Here is a 20,437-nt window from a genome sequence, read left to right on the forward strand (position 1 = left end):
ATTGCTTTTAAAAGGAAATGGACAATTCCCGGGGCTTCCCTGTTGACTCAGACAGTAAAGAATCTGCCTGCAATGCAGAAGGCACCAGGTTCGATCTCTGTGTTGGCAAGATCCCCTGTAGGAGGGCATGGCAACCCACTCCAGTATTCATGCTTGGGAAATCCCATGGACAGAGGATACAGTCCACTGGGCCGCAAAGAGTCGGACATGACTGAGCAACTAACACTTTGCCGTCCCAGGGGCACTGGTGATAAAGAGGCTGCCTGCTGATGTAGGAGACGCATGAGATGCAGGTTCGATCCGTGGGTCAGGAAACTGCCCTGGAGGAGGTCGTGGCAACCCACTCTGGTATTCTTGCCTGGAGAATCCCATGGACAGAGGAGCCTGGCGGGCTACGGTTCATAGGGTCACAGAGAGTCGGACATGACTGAAGCGACTTAGCACGCGTGGACAATTCCAGGGTTGGGGTAAGGGAATTGGTGATGGTATAATTGTTTTTGGCCACCAAAAGGGCAGATAACTTTATCCACCTGTTGTAATTTCTACAGATTTCTGACAAGAGCTGGCTCATCAGCATGAGGATGTGAAAGGAAGATGATGAGAGGCTGAACTCAGCAGGAGCTGAGGGGGTGAGGTCTTGGAGGCAGGCTGGTTCTAAATGACAGGATAAGGTCCTTCCTGTGGCCATCCATGGGGCTGGGCAGGGGGATGGAGAGCAAGACCAATAGAGTCAGAGAGGATGCTCAATGAGGTCAAGAGCAAGTGAAGATGACAGTGGGAGGGCCCCAAGAAGGAGGCACCTGTCAGGAGGGGTGCAAGCAGTCCACTAACAGTACGGGGGGACTGGCCTGGGCTGACTTGTGGGGTTCTCATGAGGAGAGCAGAGAAGGCAGTGGCACCCCACCCCAGTACTTCTGCCTGGAAAATGGACAGAGGAGCCTGGCAGGCTGCAGTCCATGGGGTCACTAAGAGTCGGACACGATTGAGTGACTTCACTTTCACTTTTCACTTTCATGCATTGGAGAAGGAAATGGCAACCCACTCCAGTGTTCTTGCCTGGAGAATCCCAGGGATGGGGGAGCCTGGTGGGCTGCCGTCTATGGGGTCGCAGAGAGTCAGACAGGACGGAAGCGACTTAGCAGCATCAGCAGCAGCGGGAGATGGTGTGACAGGATGCTGTTAGGGAGCAGAGCCCTGGGATTGGTGCTGGGGCGCAGTGAGTGTGCAGACTCCTCTACCTTGCCCAGAAATTCCTGGGGCAAGTGGAGAGGCCCACTTTCCACTGGGAAAGAAGTCAGGGACCCACCTCTGCAGGTGGGATTAAGAGCGCAGGCTTCCAAAGCAGCTGCTTGGGACTTCACAACCCGTTAGGTTACTTTTGAGCCTGGGGAGATGGGGTCATGTGTGATGGCAGGCTTACCTCCAGGACCTGTGTGATTCTTTCTTTATTCCTGGACCTGAGCTTGCTGGGCGCTTTCACTTAGACGGACATGAGCTTTTCTTCTTTGTGTGCAAAGTTACTGTCTAAACTCACTTAACTTACCACTGCTTTAACCTCGGTTTTCTCATATCATGGGATAATAATAGTTCTATGTCATTTGGGCTGTACAGATTAAACGAGATGAACATAGCAAAGGGCTCAGCAGAGCACCCGGCTCATAAGAGACACTAGATTAATGCTACTTCTATGATTGTTGTTGTTATTATTATCAAGGGGCATTCGTCAGCGCTGAGATTCCATAGAGCAGAGAGTCAGGGTCGTGGTGGGAAAGAAGCCAGGCTGGATAGACAGGAGGGGGCTGTGAGGAGGCACAGTGCGGGGAGTGTCGGGTGGGAGGGCTGATAGACCCGCGGGGGAATGTTGGGTGGAAGGGGTGATAGACCAGACGCGGTGCTTAGGAGTTGCTGGGAACTTTCTCCTCCCCAGGCGTTTCCTGCTTTCACTGTTGGCCCAGCTACAGATTACACAGGCAAATGAGCTTAGGCTTTGAGGGGAAAATCCTATTAACGTAATCAAAATAACAATTTGTATCACTTTTAGAACTTCTGCCCGAGGAGCTAAGAAATCTCCGTAATAAATTAATAATTCCAGGGTTGTGTTGGAAGAACCTTCCCTTACAAACAAGCAAATTCCTATTTCCCTTTTGGTACCACAGAGGACAGGAATTCTCCAGAATCCTAGATCAGATCTGAAGGGTGAACGGGATATTCCAACCCAGACTGGGATACTTCGGAGCTTGTGAGTGTCCCTCCTGACGGGAGGACTGGGACAGCGGGTGCCTGTGACCGTGCCCTTGGGGACGCCTGCCACGGCCCGCTGTGCTCAGCTGTCTGGAGGCTCAGGGATCCGCACCGGTCACCCGTGCCGGCCACAGGCAAGGGCTTCAGTCAGGGCTCTGCGGGTCACCCGGCTCTGGAACCTGGCGCCTGGACCAGCTGGGTGTGTGACCCTGAGCCAGTTGCCCACCCTCACCGAGCCCCAGTTTTCCCATCCGCAAGAGGAAGATGGGGATGCGTGTGCCTCAAGCAGCGTTAGTGTGAGCACAGAACAGGAGGCTCGTGTGTGTAAGGTCTTGGACAGTTCTTGGCACATGGGGACCCTCAATAGATGTATTTACCCTTATTATTGACGTCCTCAGAGAATGCCTGAATGATGCAGACAAGGCTCATGGGGGCTGCACGGGAAGCAGGTGGGGAGGAAGATGAGTAAGACGGTGCTGGGAGAAGAGGAAGAGCCTTGTGCATGTATAGTCTGGGGGAGGGGGAGGAGTTTCAGTTGGCCAGAACATGCAGGCTGCATTTGATGATTCTGAAAAGCCCATCTTAAAACACATACACACACACTGCAATATAATCAAATGTAATATAATATAGCTTCCAGGTGTCCCAGTGGTAAAGAATCCACCTGCCAATGCAAGAGACGCAAGTTCCATCCCTGGGTCAGGAAGCTCTCCTAGAGGAGGAAATGGCAACCCACTCCAGTATTCTTGCCTGGAGAACACCCATGGTCAGAGGAGCCTGGCGGGCTACAGTCCATGGGGTTGCAAAAAGCTGGACATGACTGAACAACTGAGCAGACACACGTATAATAATAATAGAATATCTGGACAGTGTGTGTGGTTCAATACTTTGTATTATCTCATTTAATTCTCATAACAAACCCTTCCAGCTTGGTATTGATTTTCCTCATTTAAAAGATGAGGAAACTGAAGGGATGCTCCTTGATATACAACAAGGCTTAAAGTGTTTACATTCCATGTGCCTGGGAAGACACGTGCAGGGGGTTTGGTTACAGTGAGATTTTTTTACGTCTTTTCAACTTCAGCACTTCGCACTTTTGGGTGTTGGGGATGAGGACTGGGGGCAGGGCTGCGCCTGGAGCTATGGGGAAGGGAGCATTGCTCCCCTGTGGGATAGCCCTTTAGGAGATGGTGTATTAATTTTTACAGATTGTTTTCAACTCATCCCCTTATGAACAGCACCTGGGTGTTAAATTACAGCCTATGGAGTAAATCTGGAGAAAGCCTGTGCTCTCTGTGCCCTGGGGACAGCCCTGTAGATCCTCTGGCTACTAATCTTTTTCTGGGCTTCTGATCCTCTTCGGAAGGGATAGTTAGGTAACCATTTCCCTCCTGTTTTGGCTCTCAGCATAGCTGACATCATTTGTTCTTTGTGGTTTGGGAGGTTAGGAACTGATATGCAGAAAGTAGGCTGTGGGGCTTTCAGATTCTCTGGGGACTTGCTTATTGATAACTAGATTCTCAAGTGTCTCCTGGGGAAATCTCACAGCTCATGTGACTTCCTAATAAAATGGACTTTAACCCCAAAGAGCCTGGTGAGCCTGTGCCCTATGTCACCAATAACTTGTTTTCCCTTCTGTCATCCAGTTGACTCATTTTATTCCTTTAGCAGGCCTGTGAAGTGGGGACTTTTATTATCTTAATTTAAAAATTTTTTTATGTGGACCATTTTTCAAGTGTTTATTGAATTTATTACAATATTGCTTCTTCTTTTTTTAATGTTTTGGTCTTTTGGCCGTGAGGCATGTGGGATCTTAGTACCCCAACCAGGGATCGAGCCTGCATCCTGTGGATTGGAAGGCAAAGTCTTAACCACTGGATTGCCAGAGAAGTCCCTGTTCTTGTAATTTTATAGATGAGGAAACTGAGGAAGAAAATGACTCAGTAAGTTTCCCAAGGCCTCGCAGCCCGTGGTGGTCCTGGGATTACCTGAGGCTCTTCTGTCTCACTCAAGAGTGACCTAAACAGCTGGACCAGCTGATCTAAAATTTTCAGTAAGAAAGGCTGTGGGCCAATTATTCTAAAATAAAAGTTACTGCTTTTAGGACCTGTTTCCCATATTCGAGCAGATTTGTAAATAGCAATCCCTTTTCACAAGCTACTTGCTTTGGTTTTCTTGAAACAGATTTCATCCCAGAAGGTATTAGAAGTGGCATTGATCAAAGCTAGTTGTCCAAAGGGAGTTTTGTTTCTTTTGTTTTTTAATGACAGAGATGGGAGGGGCTATATCTGCCCCCAGCACCTCCTGGGCCATTACCCTTGCGACAGGGCTGAACGGAGGAGAACTCTGGGGTCTCCATCATCTCTGTGTCGCTGTGTTGAACTGGACCTGAAGCAATTTTCTAAGGAAGTTCCTGTCCTTGTGGCAGGCAGCTCTTCTGCCGATCTCTGAAGCTTCAGCCCCAGGTTCCTACCAGGCCCCTCAGTTTTCACAAGAGGATGTCAGCTCCCAAGTGGGGCTCTACTGAACTGCAGGCATAGAGGAGCTTCCCTCCTGCCACTTGTTAGAACCAAAAAGCTTCCCACTGTTACTCGGCTCAGAGGGAAAAGTATTTAGGGGAGGGCCAGATATGGTCCCTTCTCTAGCAAGTTCCTAAGTCTCTAGCCCCAGTCTTGGCTTTGATGATGTGGATTGCGTTGTATTTGAGAACGTGGGCTCTGGAACCAAACTGCCTGGGTTGAGTCCCAGTTCTGTCATCTACCAGCTGCATGGCCTTGGGCAGGTTCCTTGGACTTGCTAAACCTCAGTTTTTTCATCTACAAAATGGGGATGATGAGTACTTGCTTTCTAGGATATGTGAGGTTTTCCACACGGCTCCCTGTGCAGTGCAGGGCCCACTCAAACAGGTCTTACGTGGTCTCTGGTGGCTCCAGTTGACTGTCATTGGTTCCATTCTATACTTGCCTCTTGCTTTCCTTTCTGCCTTTCCCCGCCTCCTTGTATTCTTTTTTTTTTTTGCCCCATTGTGAGCTGCCTTAAACCTTTTCTGAAAAGTGATGAGGTATGAAAGAACAAGTGAATGAATAAACAAAGTTAATACAATAATCGCTAATAGGCACACTTGTTTGAACGCTCATTTATTCTTCTCAAAGTCTTTCATGTATCTTTTCTGATTTTATTATGAATATTCTCCTGCAGTATTATTTTACTTTACATCCTTATACAGAGATCCCTATGCCTTCTTTTTGGGTATTACATAGCTTGCAAAGATGTGGCTTTTGTGTATATGTGTGAATGTCAAACTAACCCATAAATCCTCAGCATTGTCTTCAGTAGAGTTGAAGTAAGCGAGTTAAGATCGGCTTTATCTTACCAAGTTCTGAATTTCAAAAGAAATGTTGGTTGGTAAAACTCCAGGCTCATGTTCTGGAGGCTGAGCTTAGACATTTAAAATGAAGGATGGGAAAGGATGGGAAATGGATTGGAACTAACGCCTGTGGGATGCTAGGAGCCAGCCAGCAGACATTGGGGAGGATCTGGGCACCTGAGACACCCCTGCTTCTCTGCCAGCGCTCCCCCCTGGAACCTCAGGCATTGTCGCTGGACAGGTATATTCATTCAGTCATCCTGCAGACAGACCAGAGAGCCACCAGACAAGGTGATCCCGTTCACGTCACAGGGAATGGGAAAACAAGGGTGTGAAGTGGTTGAGGTGGGGGTGGTGCAACTGAGCTGAAGAAGAATATGTGGGTCTGGCTGAGTTGGGGTGAGCGCTAGAGGAGAGTAAGTTCAAGGACAGAAGAGGTTCTGGATGGGAGAACCGAGGGCTGGGTACACAGGCAGCTGCTGGGAGAGAAGGATCTCTTTGTTGAGTGGCTGGGACCGTCTTTGCATCCTTCCTGGGGTAGAATCGTCTGTGCTGAAGGTCGCTGACCTGCCTGTTGGCCACGGCCTTTCATGGCAACTGGCAACTCCTGTGCCCCCACGGCACTTTGGGGAAAAAACCAGCTTCCACTCTTGCTAGCAGCATCTCTGCTAAGACTTCTGCCTCCAACATTAGTATTTGTAGCTGCGTGATCTAGGTTACAGGTCTATTAATTGTCTGCTCATGGGAAATTCACTTCATCTCCTTGTGCCTTAATTTCTGCATCTGCACAAAGGAAGAGTAAAACATGACCGTACCTCTCTGACTGGGTTGGAGCAAAGTGCAACATCAAAGCTGCCTCAGCATCTAAGCACAACCCTGGCAACCTGGCAGGGGTGTGTAAGTGCACCCATGCCGGCTCTTCTTTAAGGCCCACCCAGCACATCAGCGGAGGTTTCTGTCCGTGGAAGGTGCCGAGAAGTTTCTTGACTGCTTCTCCTACCTGTGACCTTGTTTGATTCCTCGTCACACTTTGGGAATACGCAGGGCAGACAGACAGTCTTATTCCCATCTTGCCAGCGAGACAGTTGAGAGCCAGAAAACGGAACTTGTTTCTTTCCTGCTCGAACTGCAAGTGCTGCTTTTCCTGAAGCCTGAGCTCTGATTTGGGCCAGCCTACTTCCTGCAGTGTCTCCTTGAGCAAGTTTCCTTCCCACATCCAGCCTCAACTTCCCATATCAAGCCTCAACTTCCCACTGAAAACTGATGAAAGAGGATGCCCCACATCCCTTCCAGCTCAGATGCTTGTCTGCAGCTGCAGGTCTGATGCGGGAGGGCCTCAGTCCTTCCCTGAGCTGAGGAGTGGGGCCAAGGCTTGAGACACACAGGCGGACACAGGAGTCCCAGGAGTTCGTGCATCCTGCCGCCAGTTGCTGAGTTTTTTGCCCAGAGACTCGTGCCAGGCAGGCTGGGCGATGCAGAGGTATGCAGGGCACCCTTTAAGACAGGTGGGGGCCTGAGGGGCCCACGGGCAGAGCCCTGAGGCAGCATGTGCTCATTGCCACTTACCTGACCAACACTTTTTATTTTATTCGAAAAAAAGTTTATAGGTAGTACATGCAAATGGTAAAAATTTCAGACAATACCAAATATATATGGATACAGTGAAGTCTCCTCCTGGCTCTTTTTCTCCCTGCGTCTAGTTACCCTCTTGGGAGGCAGCCACTATTAGCGGTTTCTTCTCTGTTCTTTAGAGATTTACATACAATACTTTGATGAGGGTAAGATATATGTGTGTATTTATGTAGATGTGTGTGTGTGTATATATATATAAAATCCTCCCTCTCATTGTTCCATTTTTTTTTCTTTTCCGTTAACAAATATTTATTGATGATTGTTCTGTATGGATAGACTGCTGCTTCATTCTTTTTAGCAGCTACGTAGTATTCCATTATATGGGGTATCATATGTTATTTAACAAGGCTTCTGTTGGTGACTTCCAACCTTTTTATTTTTCAAAAAATGTCTGCAGTGGGAATTCTCTGGAGGTCCAGTGGTTAGGACTTCATGTTTCCACTGCAGGGGACATGGGTTTGATCCCTGGTCATGCCTAGTTAGGGAACTAAGATCTGGCAAGCCTCAGGGTGTGGTCAAAATAAATGAATAAAAATTAAAAAAAATTTTAAGAGGTTGCAGTGAGCATCCTTGTCCATATGGGACTATACCCGTAGGATAAACTCCCAGAAGTGGAATGGCTGGATCAGTGTGTGTGCATTGTGAATTTTGAAAGATAGAGACCTTGCTCTCCAAAGACATTTCTCCCTGAAATGAGAAGACCTGTTTTCCCCAACAGCCCCCTCCCAGTGGAGGATCAACCCCTTGAATCATTGCTAATCTGATAGATGAAAAGGGGTACATTGTGGTTTCAATGGGCTCTTCTCTTATTATGAGTGAAGTTTGGCTGCTTCTCCTTTTTTTTTTTTACATATATCTTTTTTTGGAGCAATTTTAAATTTACAGAAAAGTTGCGAAGATAATATAGAAAGTTCCCATGTACTTCTCACCCAGTTTCCCCTATTGTTAACGTCATGTAGCCACGATCCACTTGTCAAAACTAAGAAACTTACATGGGTACAAGACTAATAACTAAACTCCAGACTTTATTTGGCTCTGAGTGGTTTTCTTATTTTGGCAAGGGTGAGGTCAGTGTGTAAGCTGAAGGTGGCATTTTGGTGCCAGAGCCACCTACCCCCCAAGAGACTGTTGGGGCCTGAAATTTACATCTTTCCCCATATAGCACAGCACACAGCCCAGGCCTCCCAGTCTGGCAAGGCAGACTGGACGGAGAAATTACATCATGTTGTTTCTCTCGGTTCCTTTGGGTGAGGGGTGTGGTTGTTGTTAAATCACTTGGTTGGCCCCTTGCTGCTGTTCCATCCTCATGTATTCCAGTGGAGGGAATAGGGTGAGCCAGGCCATTAGAGGCATGGAACTCCATCAGCTTGAAAAATCCCAATGACACAAGTGGTACTTCTCTTCCAGTAAAATTAACACATTACAGACAAGACTTAAACTGTTAATAACAGCTCCAATCTCAGTCCCTTCTTCTCCCTCCCAGAGGCAACACTGTGGTTGCCTTAGGGTGTATCCTGTCAGGACTTTTCTGGAAAGCATAAACTTTTGAGGGTGCTGCCAGGGATGGCTGGAGATGACAGGGGCAGCTGTAGGGACCTCCCCCCCAAGTTCTTTGCTTGGACTCGTGAGGAATGTTAACATGCATCCTTCTTGTGCAGACAGCATGTTACACTAACAAGGAGCTTCCCAGTGCTGCCTTTTTCAGTGTCCTAGCAGCTCTGGGAGGTAGGTAGGGGTCATTTTATCATGCTCTTCTTGGGCAGATCAGAGGTGGCTGAGGCCCACAGCCGGAAAGAGGCAGAGCTGTACCTGAATTCTCTCCTGTTGTGTCTTGAAGAATAATAGTTGTTGTACCAATAATAACAATGGCAAAGCTTCATCGAGCACTGGTTACTTTGCCCACATTATCTCATTTAACCCTCAGAACACTGTGAGCTGAGTATAGTCATCCCTTGGTATCCTATCCCCAGGACATTGGATCCAGGTTGCCTCCAGATACCAAGATCCAGGGACGCTCAAGTCCCTTGCAGTTGTTCCTCTGTATCCGTGGATGACGCTCAAGTCCCTTGCAGTTGTTCCTCTGTATCCGTGGATGCAGGACTCACAGATAAGGAGGGCTGCTTGTACAGGTATTATGCTGTCTAGACAGATGAGGAGGCTGGGGCTCGGAGGGGAGAGGCAGCCAGTCTGAAATGCATGGAGCTGGGATTCTCATCCAGTTGTGTCTGCCTCCAGGACCTGCAGGCTCACACTCTGCTTCATTCACCATCCCTCATCTGTGCCTTTCTAGTAGCCCACAGCTGCCTTGCAATACAGCTTAGAGTTTATTGGACATTTTCACTCTGTCCCTCACAGATCAGCGGTACCTGTGCTTCTATGCCCCATCCTTCCCTAATTCCCCTGGGTCTGTGTCTCCATTTATCTCACCTTAGCCTATTTTCAGGGCTCTTCTCATCCGCTCCCTACCTGAGCCCAGGATTGTCTCCTCTCACTGCATGTCTTTTGGGTATTTCCTCAGGAAAAAATTGACAATCACTGCCCTCATGGAGCTTCCATTCTGCTAGGACAAAGACAGTTTCTGACTTGAGGCCTGGGTGCTTCTCCAGGTCCAAAGCCGACTCTCCCCACACTGGGCTCTGTGCATCCCGCCCTCTTACAGTTTACTGGGACAGTGGTGCGTGCTGTGTCCCCGCCTCCTGTCACCCTGGGATGTCACTGCGGGATCCGGGCAGGGCCCCGGCTGCTCCCGGAGATCGTGCGCAGGCGTGATTTACCGCACCTCCCTGCACCACATGTCTTTAAAATTACAGTGCCCATTTCCTGCTGAAATAATTTCCACAAAGAGTGGCTCCTATTACTGCAAGAGGCGTGCAGACGTCATGATTTATTATTATTTATGGTCCCAAGGCCTTGTTTATGCAAGACGGGTTAGGTGCATGCGATAGAAATGCCATTATGCAAATGACATTGAATGTCCTTACGGCGCCTAAATAATTTTTGTGTTGGACGATTAAACCTCATCTGTTATTGATATGGGCTGCAGTCGGGCTATTACAGAGTCCCAACAGTACTTACTTCCAGTAATGGGAAAATTGAGAGAGAGAGACCAGTACAATTGCCTCAAGTGGGCCGTGATGGTCTGGAAGGAGTAGAACATCTCGGAGGTCCGCGCTGAGGGAGCCCGCAGACTCCTCGGATAAATAAGGAAGGCTGTGCCCGGCAATAAATTAAGCCTCGGGTTTGAGTGGGTGCCCTGAAGGATTTGTGGCCTTCCAGTAGCGTGATTTAGCTATTTGATTTAGCCAGGGGGCTAGGCAGCCCCACCCCGAATTCCAGGGAAGCCCGTGAGCAGGGAGCTGCCAGCGTGGAGGGGAGGGCAGAGGAGGAGGGTGACCGCCCCATGACGGGGCATTCAGGCTGCGGTGCCAGCCTCTCGCTGCCTGGGGCCGGGCCCCTGCGCATAACCGCCTGCCTTCTAGAGTGCGCGCGCCTTCTCTCTCTCTTGCTCTTTCTCTCTCTCTCTCTTTTTTTTTTTTGACACAGCTGTGAAGTCCCATTTTGATCAGTGTTGATAGCTTATGAATTCCAAAATTGACAAAATTTACAGAAAAATGAGGATAATCCATCTTCCTTAGCAGCCTGTCAGGAGCTGGCCATACTTCATAATCTCCAATTACAGATGCTATTTTCCGACATTTACATGCAGATATTAGAACCAAATGAAAATGAGAAGCAAAGAGAGAATGGAAATGCAGCTATTTATATGTATAAAAGACAAACAGGTAGATCCGAGATATTTAGATTGGATTTGGGGTCCCTTTAGGAGGCTTGGAAAGAGACAGCTTTGAGCACATGGGGCTTCAGAATAAAATGGTAAGACGCAGGGCCTCTCCAGGCCTGTCCGTGGTCTGGCAGGTTGGGTTAAAAAACAGCTCAAGTCTGCTGGCTCAGCTGGGGACGCTTGACTTGGGTGGGGGCACGTGGGACACCCCTCCCCCAGGGTTTTAGGGAGTCCCCTGGGGAGCACCCAGAGCTCATGCTAAGCCATCAAGTACTCATACATTTCACAAATGAGTGGGTTTAGAACCTTCAGCATTTGTTTTTAAAAATGGTGAGCGTGTGTTGGGGGTGGGGTGGGGTGGGGGAGTAGGCAGGAGATGCCCCTGGAGTCCGCTCCTTCTCGGAGGCAGATTTCAAAAAGTTGGCATCTTCTGGTGACCAATTCATAAAGTCCCCCTGAGTAAAAGATGCAGGAGGATACCACTGTTTGTCAGAGGGCTCTGGCCAGGTGCACAGAGGGTTGCACCAATAAACTTTAAAAATGTGATATAAATAATAAAATTAATGGAGAGAGAAGGAGTTCTGATATATGGATCATCCACTTCCTTCTCAGCTAATCTGGCGAGAGAGGAGGGCCTGGGAGGAGGCTTTGTAATGAAAATGTTCTTCCCATAAAATTGAAGGGAGAACAGCCTTGTTGCCCTCGCAGCTGTATGTGGCACTGGCTTCTGGAAAGCTGGGGATATTAATTAGCAGTGCTTTGGATTAAACTCTTCCAACCATGTCGGATGGTATGATTTTTTTTTTTCTCTTTGTGAGCTTGACATGGATGGCAGGGAAGAGTCTGCCTGGGTTTTCCCAGCTTCCTGTTATTACTGAACTTTTCTTTTTATGTGGGGGGATCAAACCTCTTCCTCTCCTGGAAATGAAAATGAGAGATTTCAGGGTTTTCCTGGGCAGTTGGGCAGAGAGAGGGTGTTCTGTTGGAGCAGGCAGAGGAGGTGGAGAGGGTTGGATGGGGAGATGGGAACATCTCTGCCTTTGGCTTCAAAGCTTTTGTTTATTTGTGGGAAGCCTCTTTCTAGCCAGCAATTTTATATTATTTGAAGCTTGATTTGTGGTTGAGAGGTGAAGGAAATAAAACCAGGAGGCTAAATTTAACGTATGTACGTGTGTGTGTGTGTGTGTGTGTGTGTGTGTTATCTGAGAGAGAAAGGGATTGTTAAAAACCAAGCTCAAACCAAGCCTTCAGAAGTATGTTTGTTTACATGTCCAGTCTCAAGGCCAATGGCTTGCTTGCTTAAATAAATTGTAGGTATTAGCACAAAGAATGGTTATTATGCTTTCTTTCCAGGTATGAAATGCAAGATTCATGAAATTAACACATGACTGCAAAATGCAAACATATTTCTAATAATTAAAAACAAAGGCTCTTAAGTTAATCTTCATGAAGAGGCGAATAAACAGAAACGCCATTGTTATCGTGCTAGTTTTGTCTCTATTATTTACATAATAGTATTAACTTACACAGAAAAGCTTCAGCCGAAGCCTAGTGTCTCTCTCCTTCCTTTCGTTTCTCGTTTTTCTAAAACCAGAATTTATCCTTCAGTAAAGAGCACAGCACTTGAACCAAGCAGTCTGATGCCTGATTTTTCTCTTAATAGTGCAATGTTACGTTTTTGTTTCTTTCTGTTATCTCCCACTCTTATGAAGATTATTCGCTAACGCCAGCATCAGTCTGAGCATGACTGTCCTCTGAGTGTTTACCATTTAGGTTGCCCTCTGAGATGAAGTGGGGAGGGCAAAGGATGAAGTTCCTACTGTCGCTGGCTGAACCCACCTGGAAACACGTCATACTGGAGGTCATTCTTGAGCTCGGATGAGAAGGGGTGGAGAGACAAGATTGGAGGAGAGGAAAGGAAAAGGGTGCGCGGGGAGGAGGAATGGGCTTGTCGCAGGTGGAGGATCATGAAGCCTGTGAAGATGCTTCTGGACCGGCGGTCGGTCTCCCTGTCCTGGGCCCTGTGGCGTCGTGGGGGATCAGACGGGACCGGAGTCTAACCCTGTGTTCAGCTCCCTCCACTCTCTGGTCCCAGCTTTCCCAGCCAGACCAGGACTGGGTTGATGAAGGTGCTGTCTAGCGGAGTTCAGGATCTCAGGCTGGGGTCGCACTGATGCGGGTGATTCAGGCACACTGGTTTGGTCCCTTCTACCTCATTTTCATCCTCTATAAACTGGGAGTGATAATACTTACCCAGAGGGTCATTGTAAGGGTTAAATAAATTAATGGGCTTTAACACCTAGAGGGGTATCCCAGTGGCTCAGCGGTAAAGAATTCTCTTGCAGTGCAGGAGACCCAGGTTCGATCCCTGGATTGGGAAGGTTCCCTGGACAAGGACATGGCAACCCACTTCAGTATTGTTGCCTGGAGAGTCTTGTGGACAGAGGAGCCTGGCGGGCTACAGTCCATGGGGTCACAAAGAGGCAGACACAACTGAGCACGCATGCATGCTTACACACGGTAACACCTAGAACAGTCACTGGTGTGTAGTAAGCATCCAACAAGTATGAGTACTCCTGACTCAGCCTGTGTCTGTGGGTTTAGGTCAGAGGTGCTAGAATCCTCTGAGTCGGAGTCTGAATTAGCTGTGAGAGGCCTGGTCCTCTCAGCCTTCTTTTTCTGGCATTTCTCTTGGCGGTGTCAGTTTGGCTCTAGCAGACCTTGGTGATAGAGGGAATGCCCTCCCGAGACTGCTTGTTTGCCTTTTCAGAGTGTTGCCTGATAGAAGGTTCTTCCTGATGGGGAACAGAAGGGGCAGAGAGATGACCTTTGGCCTGAGGAGTGTGTATTTGGGTGTGCCTGTGTGTGTGCACACACGCATGTCACCGCTCAGCAGTGGCAGGGCAGTGGTGGTGGGGAAGGGCATCCAAGCTCCCCTCCCGGCCTGCACCCTATTAATCTTGCACTACAGAGGGAAGTCTTTTGTTTCTTTATAGCTGCAGGGATAGCCTTTCTGTCTTCCTGCAGTTGGGAAATAAATCCAAAAGAAAGTGACCTCTGAGCATCCTGGGATGTCCCCCACTCCCGTACCAGGCAGTTAAGGATGGAGGACATCCCTTTGCGTGCCCCTTCCAGGCCCCTTTGGTGGTAGTGAGCCTCCCTGCCCTCCTCCCTTCCCTGTAGCAGGATGGGACAGCCAGGCCCCACCATGAACTGCCTGGAAGAAGTCGGTGGAATTTGGCTGCTCTGAGATAGAGCTTTGTTTTTGGAAATCTCCCTCCTCTTTGCTACCTCAGGATCTGGATGGCAGAGTCTGAGCAGACCCTGGCAATTCCCAAGGAGGGAGTCCTCCTCTCCCTCCTCCGCACAGCTCCCTCCCACTGTGTCTTATCATCCAGGAAGCCTGGCCGCTGGGTCCTGGCTCTTGTGCTCAGAAGTGGGGCTCTGTTCTCCAAGCCTTGCCATTTCTTCTATTGCGTTTGGGAGGACAAGAGCCAGAATGTTGCAAGCCCAGGGCCTTCTCTCCCTGCTCAGCTTACAGATTTCTTGAGGTTCAGGGTGGACCCCAGAATCTTTTGTTCCTTCCCTCTCTCCCTTGCTCAGCTTCATTTAGGATATGTCCCACCCAGCCTACTGGCCCAAATTGGACTTCACGGACATGCCTCCTCATCTCAGAGGGAGAGCAGATACAATGTCAAATGACTGGGATCAAGCTCAGTTCAGTTCAGTCGCTCAGTTGTGTCCAACTCTTTGCAACGCTGTGGACTGCAGCACGTCAGGCTTCCCTGTCCATCACCAACTCCAGGAGCTTGCTTAAACTCATGTCCATTGAGTTGGCGATGCCATCCAATCATCCTCTGTCGTCCCCTTCTCCTCCTGCCTTCAATCTTTCCCAGCATCAGCGTTTTTTCCAATGAATCAGTTCTTTGCATCAAGTGGCCAAAGTATTGCAGCTTCAGTTTCAGCATCAGTCCTTCCAGTGAATATTCAGGACTGATCTCCTTTAGGATGGACTGGTTGGATCTCCTTGCAGTCCAAGGGACTCTCAAGAGTCTTCTCTGACACTACAGTTCAAAAGCATCAGTTCTTTGGCCCTCAGCTTTCTTTATAGTCCAACTCTCACATCCATACATGACCACTGGAAAAACCACAGCCTTGACTAGACGGGCCTTTGTTGGCAAAGTAATGTCTCTGCTTTTTAATACGCTGTCTAGGTTGGTCATAACTTTCCTTCCAAGAAGTAAGCCTCTTTTAATTTCATGGCTGCAGTCACCATCTGCAGTGATTTTGGAGCCCCCAAAAATAAAGTCAGCCATTGTTTCCACTGTTTCCCCATCTATTTGCCATGAAGTGATGGGACCAGATGCCATAATCTTAGTTTTCTGAATGTTGAGCTTTAAGACAACTTTTTCACTTTCCTCTTTCACTTTCATCAAAAGGCTCTTTAGTTCTTCACTTTCTGCCATAAGGGTGGTGTCATCTGCATATCTGAGTTATTGATATTTCTCCCGGCAATCTTGATTCCAGCTTGTGCTTCCTCCAGCCCAGCGTTTCTCATGATGTACTCTGCATATAAGTTAAATAAGCAGGGTGACAATATACAGCCTTGACATACTCCTTTTCCTATTTGGAACCAGTCTGTTGTTCCATGTCCAGTTCTAACTGTTGCTTCCTGACCTGCATACAGGTTTCTCAAGAGGCAGGTCAGGTGGTCTGGTATTCCCATCTCTTGAAGGATTTTCCACAGTTTATTGTGATCCACATAGTCAAAGGCTTTGGCATAGTCAATAAAGCAGAAATAGATGTTTTTTAATTTCATGGCTGCAGTCACCATCTGCAGTGATTTTGGAGCCTAAGAAAATAAAGTGTGTCACTGTCTCCGTTGTTTCCCCATCTATTTGCCATGAAGTGATGGGACTGGATGCCATAATCTTACTTTTTTGAATGTTGAGTTTTAAGCCAGCTTTTTCCCTCTCTTCTTTCACTTTCATCAAGAGGTGATAAATATCCCAAACACAGGGTGGTGAAAATCCTGGGGGAATTCAGAGAGGAAAATGATTTATTTCAACCAAAAAGACTTATGGAGGAGATGGCATTGGAAGTGGGCCTTAGAGAACAATGATTTGGACTGGGGTGAGGATGGAAAACAGAGTGGACAGAGGCAGTCAGTGGAATGACTGGGGTGCTCAGGAATTAGTGCGAGTGTGGTGTGGCTGGAGTCGTGGGTAGGGTTTTGAAAGTAGGTAGATCTGAGTTGAAATTGGAAAAGCAGGTTGGGATTTGGTTTGGGGTCTGTATGGTTTGGGTCAACATTACCCGGAGGCAGTGAGGAGCCAGGGAGGGTTTACAAACACAGAGCATTCCCTTACAAATAGCATCCTGGTTAGGGGTGGGAGGAAATGAATACTTCCAAACAATCAGGTACAAAATCACTCTCCATTTCACATGAGCTTGTGGTGAGTTCCGCATTGACTGTGAGAACAGCCTGAGTTAACCAGGCGATGAGGTGAAGCAAGCTGCTTATGCTGAGAGGACACTCGCTGGAGCCGGGGCCCCAGAGAGCACACTCAGGACCGACGTGGGGAGGCCTTAGCACTTCGTGGTAGCCAGAGCTGTGTGGCCACCAAGCGGCTGCCTCAGGAAGTAGAGAGTTTCCCATCCCCGGTGAGGTTTCAGCATCAGCTGAAGGTCAACCTCCATAACCCCCGAGCTCCCTTGGGTCCTGAGATTTGGTCACTAAGATTCTCTAGGGCTTCTCTGATGGCCCAGCAGGTAAGGAATCCTCCTACAATGCCAAAGATGGAGGAGCCGCGGATTCTATCCCTGGGCCGGAGGAAATGGCAACCCACTCCAGTATTCTTGCCTGAAAAGTCCCACGGACAGAGGAGCCTGGTGGGCTCCAGTCCACAGGATCACAAAGAGCTGGACGTGACTGAGCAACTGGGCACACACACACACACACACACACACACGTTTCTCCAAGTGGCTGTGGTGGGAGAAGAGGGCCTCCAGATGAGTCAGTGCTAGAACAGTTTCTCTGGGACAGAAGCCACAATATCTGATTTCATTCTCCTCCCTGGGCTTTCCCTTCTGTCCCCACCACCTGCATGTCTGGGGATGGGCTGGAGGGACGCCTGGCACATTGTAAATGGAATAGGAGGAGATGAGTCAGTTAAACCTTGCAAATCTCTTCTTGGAAGCCCCTTGATTCCACTGCAGACCGTGTTGACCAAGTCATGGACACAGTTCTGGAGAACCACATGAATAATGAGCATGTCTCATTCATGCTTAGGGTACTTTCTGATGAATCAAAGCACTTTTCTGTCACTTACTGTCTCAGTGACCCTGGGAAGCCCCTCGGATGCTGTTGGCAGAGCCAGGCCATGGTACCTGTACCAGTTCATTTGGTTCCACAGGCATTTATGTAACATCTGTTCAGAGCTGGGCACTGGGCCAGGAGCTGCTGTCACAAAGAGGAGGGAGACACAGCCCCATCCTCATGAAATTCACACTGTGGTTGGGGAATGAGGGCCCTTAAATAATGAAATATACAACACAGAGTGTTAAGTGCAGCTGTAGGGATGTGTGTGCACTTTGGGGTTATAGGAACACAGGAGGGGAAATCCAGGAGGGCTTCCTGGAAGAGTGAGGCCATTCAGAATTCTTGGCAGTTCTTCCCTCTGACAATTCTGGCAGTAGCACTTTGTAGATTATGGAGTATTTTTGCAGGCATCTTTCATTATCCCTCCTTTCAGCAAACATTTCTTTTTCAAGTTTGATTCATCTTCTATTTGGTTTAGTGGAGATGGAATGCTGAAAGTTTATGGTTTTTCGTGTTGCTTTTTTTCTTTTTTAAAATTAAACTTTTTATTTTGAAATAATGGTAGATTTACGTGCAGTGCTAAGAAATAATGTGGAGGGATCCTATATACCCTTACCCAGTTTCCTCCAATGATAACATCTGGTAAAATCACACTGGGATATCAATGTTGATAAACTCACTGGGATCCTGGCCATGGAGACGGAAAAACAGGAGAACAAAAAGGCCTGCCCTCAGGAGTTGACATTCTCATCACTTCCTGTATGCCTGGTCATGACCCTGTGTGGTAGGTCATGGATCCCCACGTTGAGGATGAGAAAAGGAGCCGAGAACGTGAGGTGCCTGGCCTGGCTCCGCACTGCACGGACCTTGCCTGTGGCAGACTTGAGCCCTGTCCTCCTGGCGGGCTTCCCCAGCCACGCTCCTGCCTGTCATCAGGCCAGGCCCTGGGGACCCGGCTCCCCCACTCCAGCTTCTGTCCTCCTCTGGGTAGGTGCGCCGTTGGGCAGGAGGGGGTGGTCAGCCTGGCTCTGGCCCACCTCCCCAGGGCCGCCTCGGCCCCGGGTGACCCCGGAGGACCCGCAGGCGATGGGGAGGCCTTGTGGCGGCCCCAGGCGCGGCCGAGGCTGCAGCCCCGCAGCCCGTCCCGCCCGGCCGGCCCGCGCTGCCCTCCTTCTCACGTGTCTGTTTCTTCTCTCCCCCATGCTGTGGCAGTGGTGCCCCGCGCTGATGAGACAGTACTTGGTGCAGCCCCAGGCAGCCCTTTTCCAGGTAATTTCCTAGGGACCCGAACGACGCCGAGCACACACCTCCCCGGGACACGTGCCGCCTCGAGTCCCCGCTAGGAGTCCACTCCACGGCCTCTCCTGCCGCCCAAGTGCGGTTCCCGAAGTGCGCTCCCTCTCCTTACGCTTCGGCTCTTTATGGTTGCCCCGGCCGGCAGGCGGCGGAGGGTTAGGCTTAAATCTCATTTTATTAGTGAGGAAAATAAGGCTCAGAGAACTGGCCCGGCTTGCCTGCGGTCACACAGGTGAGACGGAGGCAGGACTGGGGCAGGAACCCCGTGTTATTCCTCTTAGTTCACCGTTCTTTCTACTACGGGATCAACAGCTTTACTTTATGCAGATGAAAATGAGCTAAGGAAGTCCATTCCCCTCCCTCAATCAGTTTTTCCAGGTTAGAAAAGATAACCCTGAACATCCTTCTGGCTCAGACATTTGCGAGTGCAAGACTGTCATTTGGAGCATGATATCTGAGAGGAGGTGCATACCTGGTGGGACTTGAACTTGAGGCCTCCTAGGGGTCTGTGGCAGTAGGTGGAGAATTTTTTTTTTTTGAATAGATATTTTATCAATCAAGATGCAAATACTAAAAATGTGGAGCCCACTCATCTAAACCATGCTTGACAAATGATTGCCTATCCTTTTTTAACTTTTTATTCTATATTAGTGTATCGCAAAGAGTCGGACACGACGGAGCGACTGAACTGAACTGATAGTTGATTAACAATGTTGTGTTATTGACTATATTCCAACGCAAAATCAGTTCAGTTGAGTTCAGTCGCTCAGTCCTGTCCGACTCTTTGCAATCCCATGGACTGCAGCACGCCGGGCTTCCCTGTCCATCAAAACAAAAGGTTTAAAAAAATAAATTAAGTCACACGAGGAGAGACTTTTCTCAAAAAAAATATATTGTGTTAGTTTCAGGTGTACGGCAGAGTGATTCAGTCATGCATATATATGTATCTAGTCTTTTTCAAGTTATTTTCCCATTTAGGATGTTACATTATATTAAGCAGAATTCCCTGTGCTCAAGGATAGGGTAGGTCCTTGTTGGTTATTCATTTTAAATAGAGCAATGTGTACATGTCAATCTCAAACTCCCGATCTATCCTTCTACCCCACCCTTCCCCCTTTGGTAACGATTCCTTCTCTAAACCTGTGAGTCTGTTTCTGTTTTGTGAATAAATACATTTGTATCAGGATTTTAGATTCCGCACAAAAGTGACATACGGTATTTGTCTTTCTCTGTCTGACTTACTACATTCAGTATGAAAATTTCTAGGTCCACGCATATTGCTGAAAATGGCATTATTTTGTTCTTTTTAATGGCTGAATAATATTCCCTTGTATGTATGCACCACATCCTCTTTATTCATTTGTTTGTCAATAGACATTTAGATTGCATCTATGTCTTGGCTGTTGTAAATAGTGGTGCAATGAACACTAGGAGGCATGTACCCTTTCAAGCTGTTTTCTCCAGATACATGCCCAGCAGGGAGACTGCTGGGTCACATGGTAACTCTATTTTTAGTTTTTTAAGGCACCTCCATACTGTTCTTCCTAGTGGCCATACCAGTTTACATTCCCACCAACAGTGTCGGAGGTTCCCCTTCTCTTTATACCTTCTCCAGCATTTATTGTTTGTAGATTTTTTGATGATGGCCATTCTAACTGGTGTGAGGTGATGTATGATTGTAGTTTTGATTTGCACTTCTCTATTCATGAGTGACATTGAACATCTTTTCGTGTAAGTAGGCAAAGAACTTTCTCCCCCAACTGGTTCCATTGGAGTGGACCCTCTGGGACTTGATGAT

At 48.3% G+C, this 20,437-nt stretch overlaps 1 protein-coding gene across 5 annotated transcripts in view; it reads left to right on the forward strand.

The window, feature by feature from the left end:
• Positions 1-20,437, forward strand: part of PAX5 (paired box 5) — a 184,568-nt gene that overhangs the window by 82,840 nt on the left and 81,291 nt on the right. For 3 of the 5 annotated variants that reach the window (XM_043487197.1, XM_043487198.1, XM_043487201.1), the window contains one exon: positions 18,556-18,612. The exons of the other annotated variants lie outside the window; for them this stretch is intronic. In XM_043487197.1, coding sequence (XP_043343132.1) covers positions 18,556-18,612 — 57 coding nt within the window. The remainder of the gene's footprint in view (positions 1-18,555; positions 18,613-20,437) is intronic. 5 annotated transcript variants of the gene reach the window in all.

Source organism: Cervus canadensis, chromosome 14 (assembly GCF_019320065.1).
Source record: "Cervus canadensis isolate Bull #8, Minnesota chromosome 14, ASM1932006v1, whole genome shotgun sequence".
In the NCBI taxonomy this organism is placed as follows: Eukaryota; Metazoa; Chordata; class Mammalia; order Artiodactyla; family Cervidae; genus Cervus; species Cervus canadensis.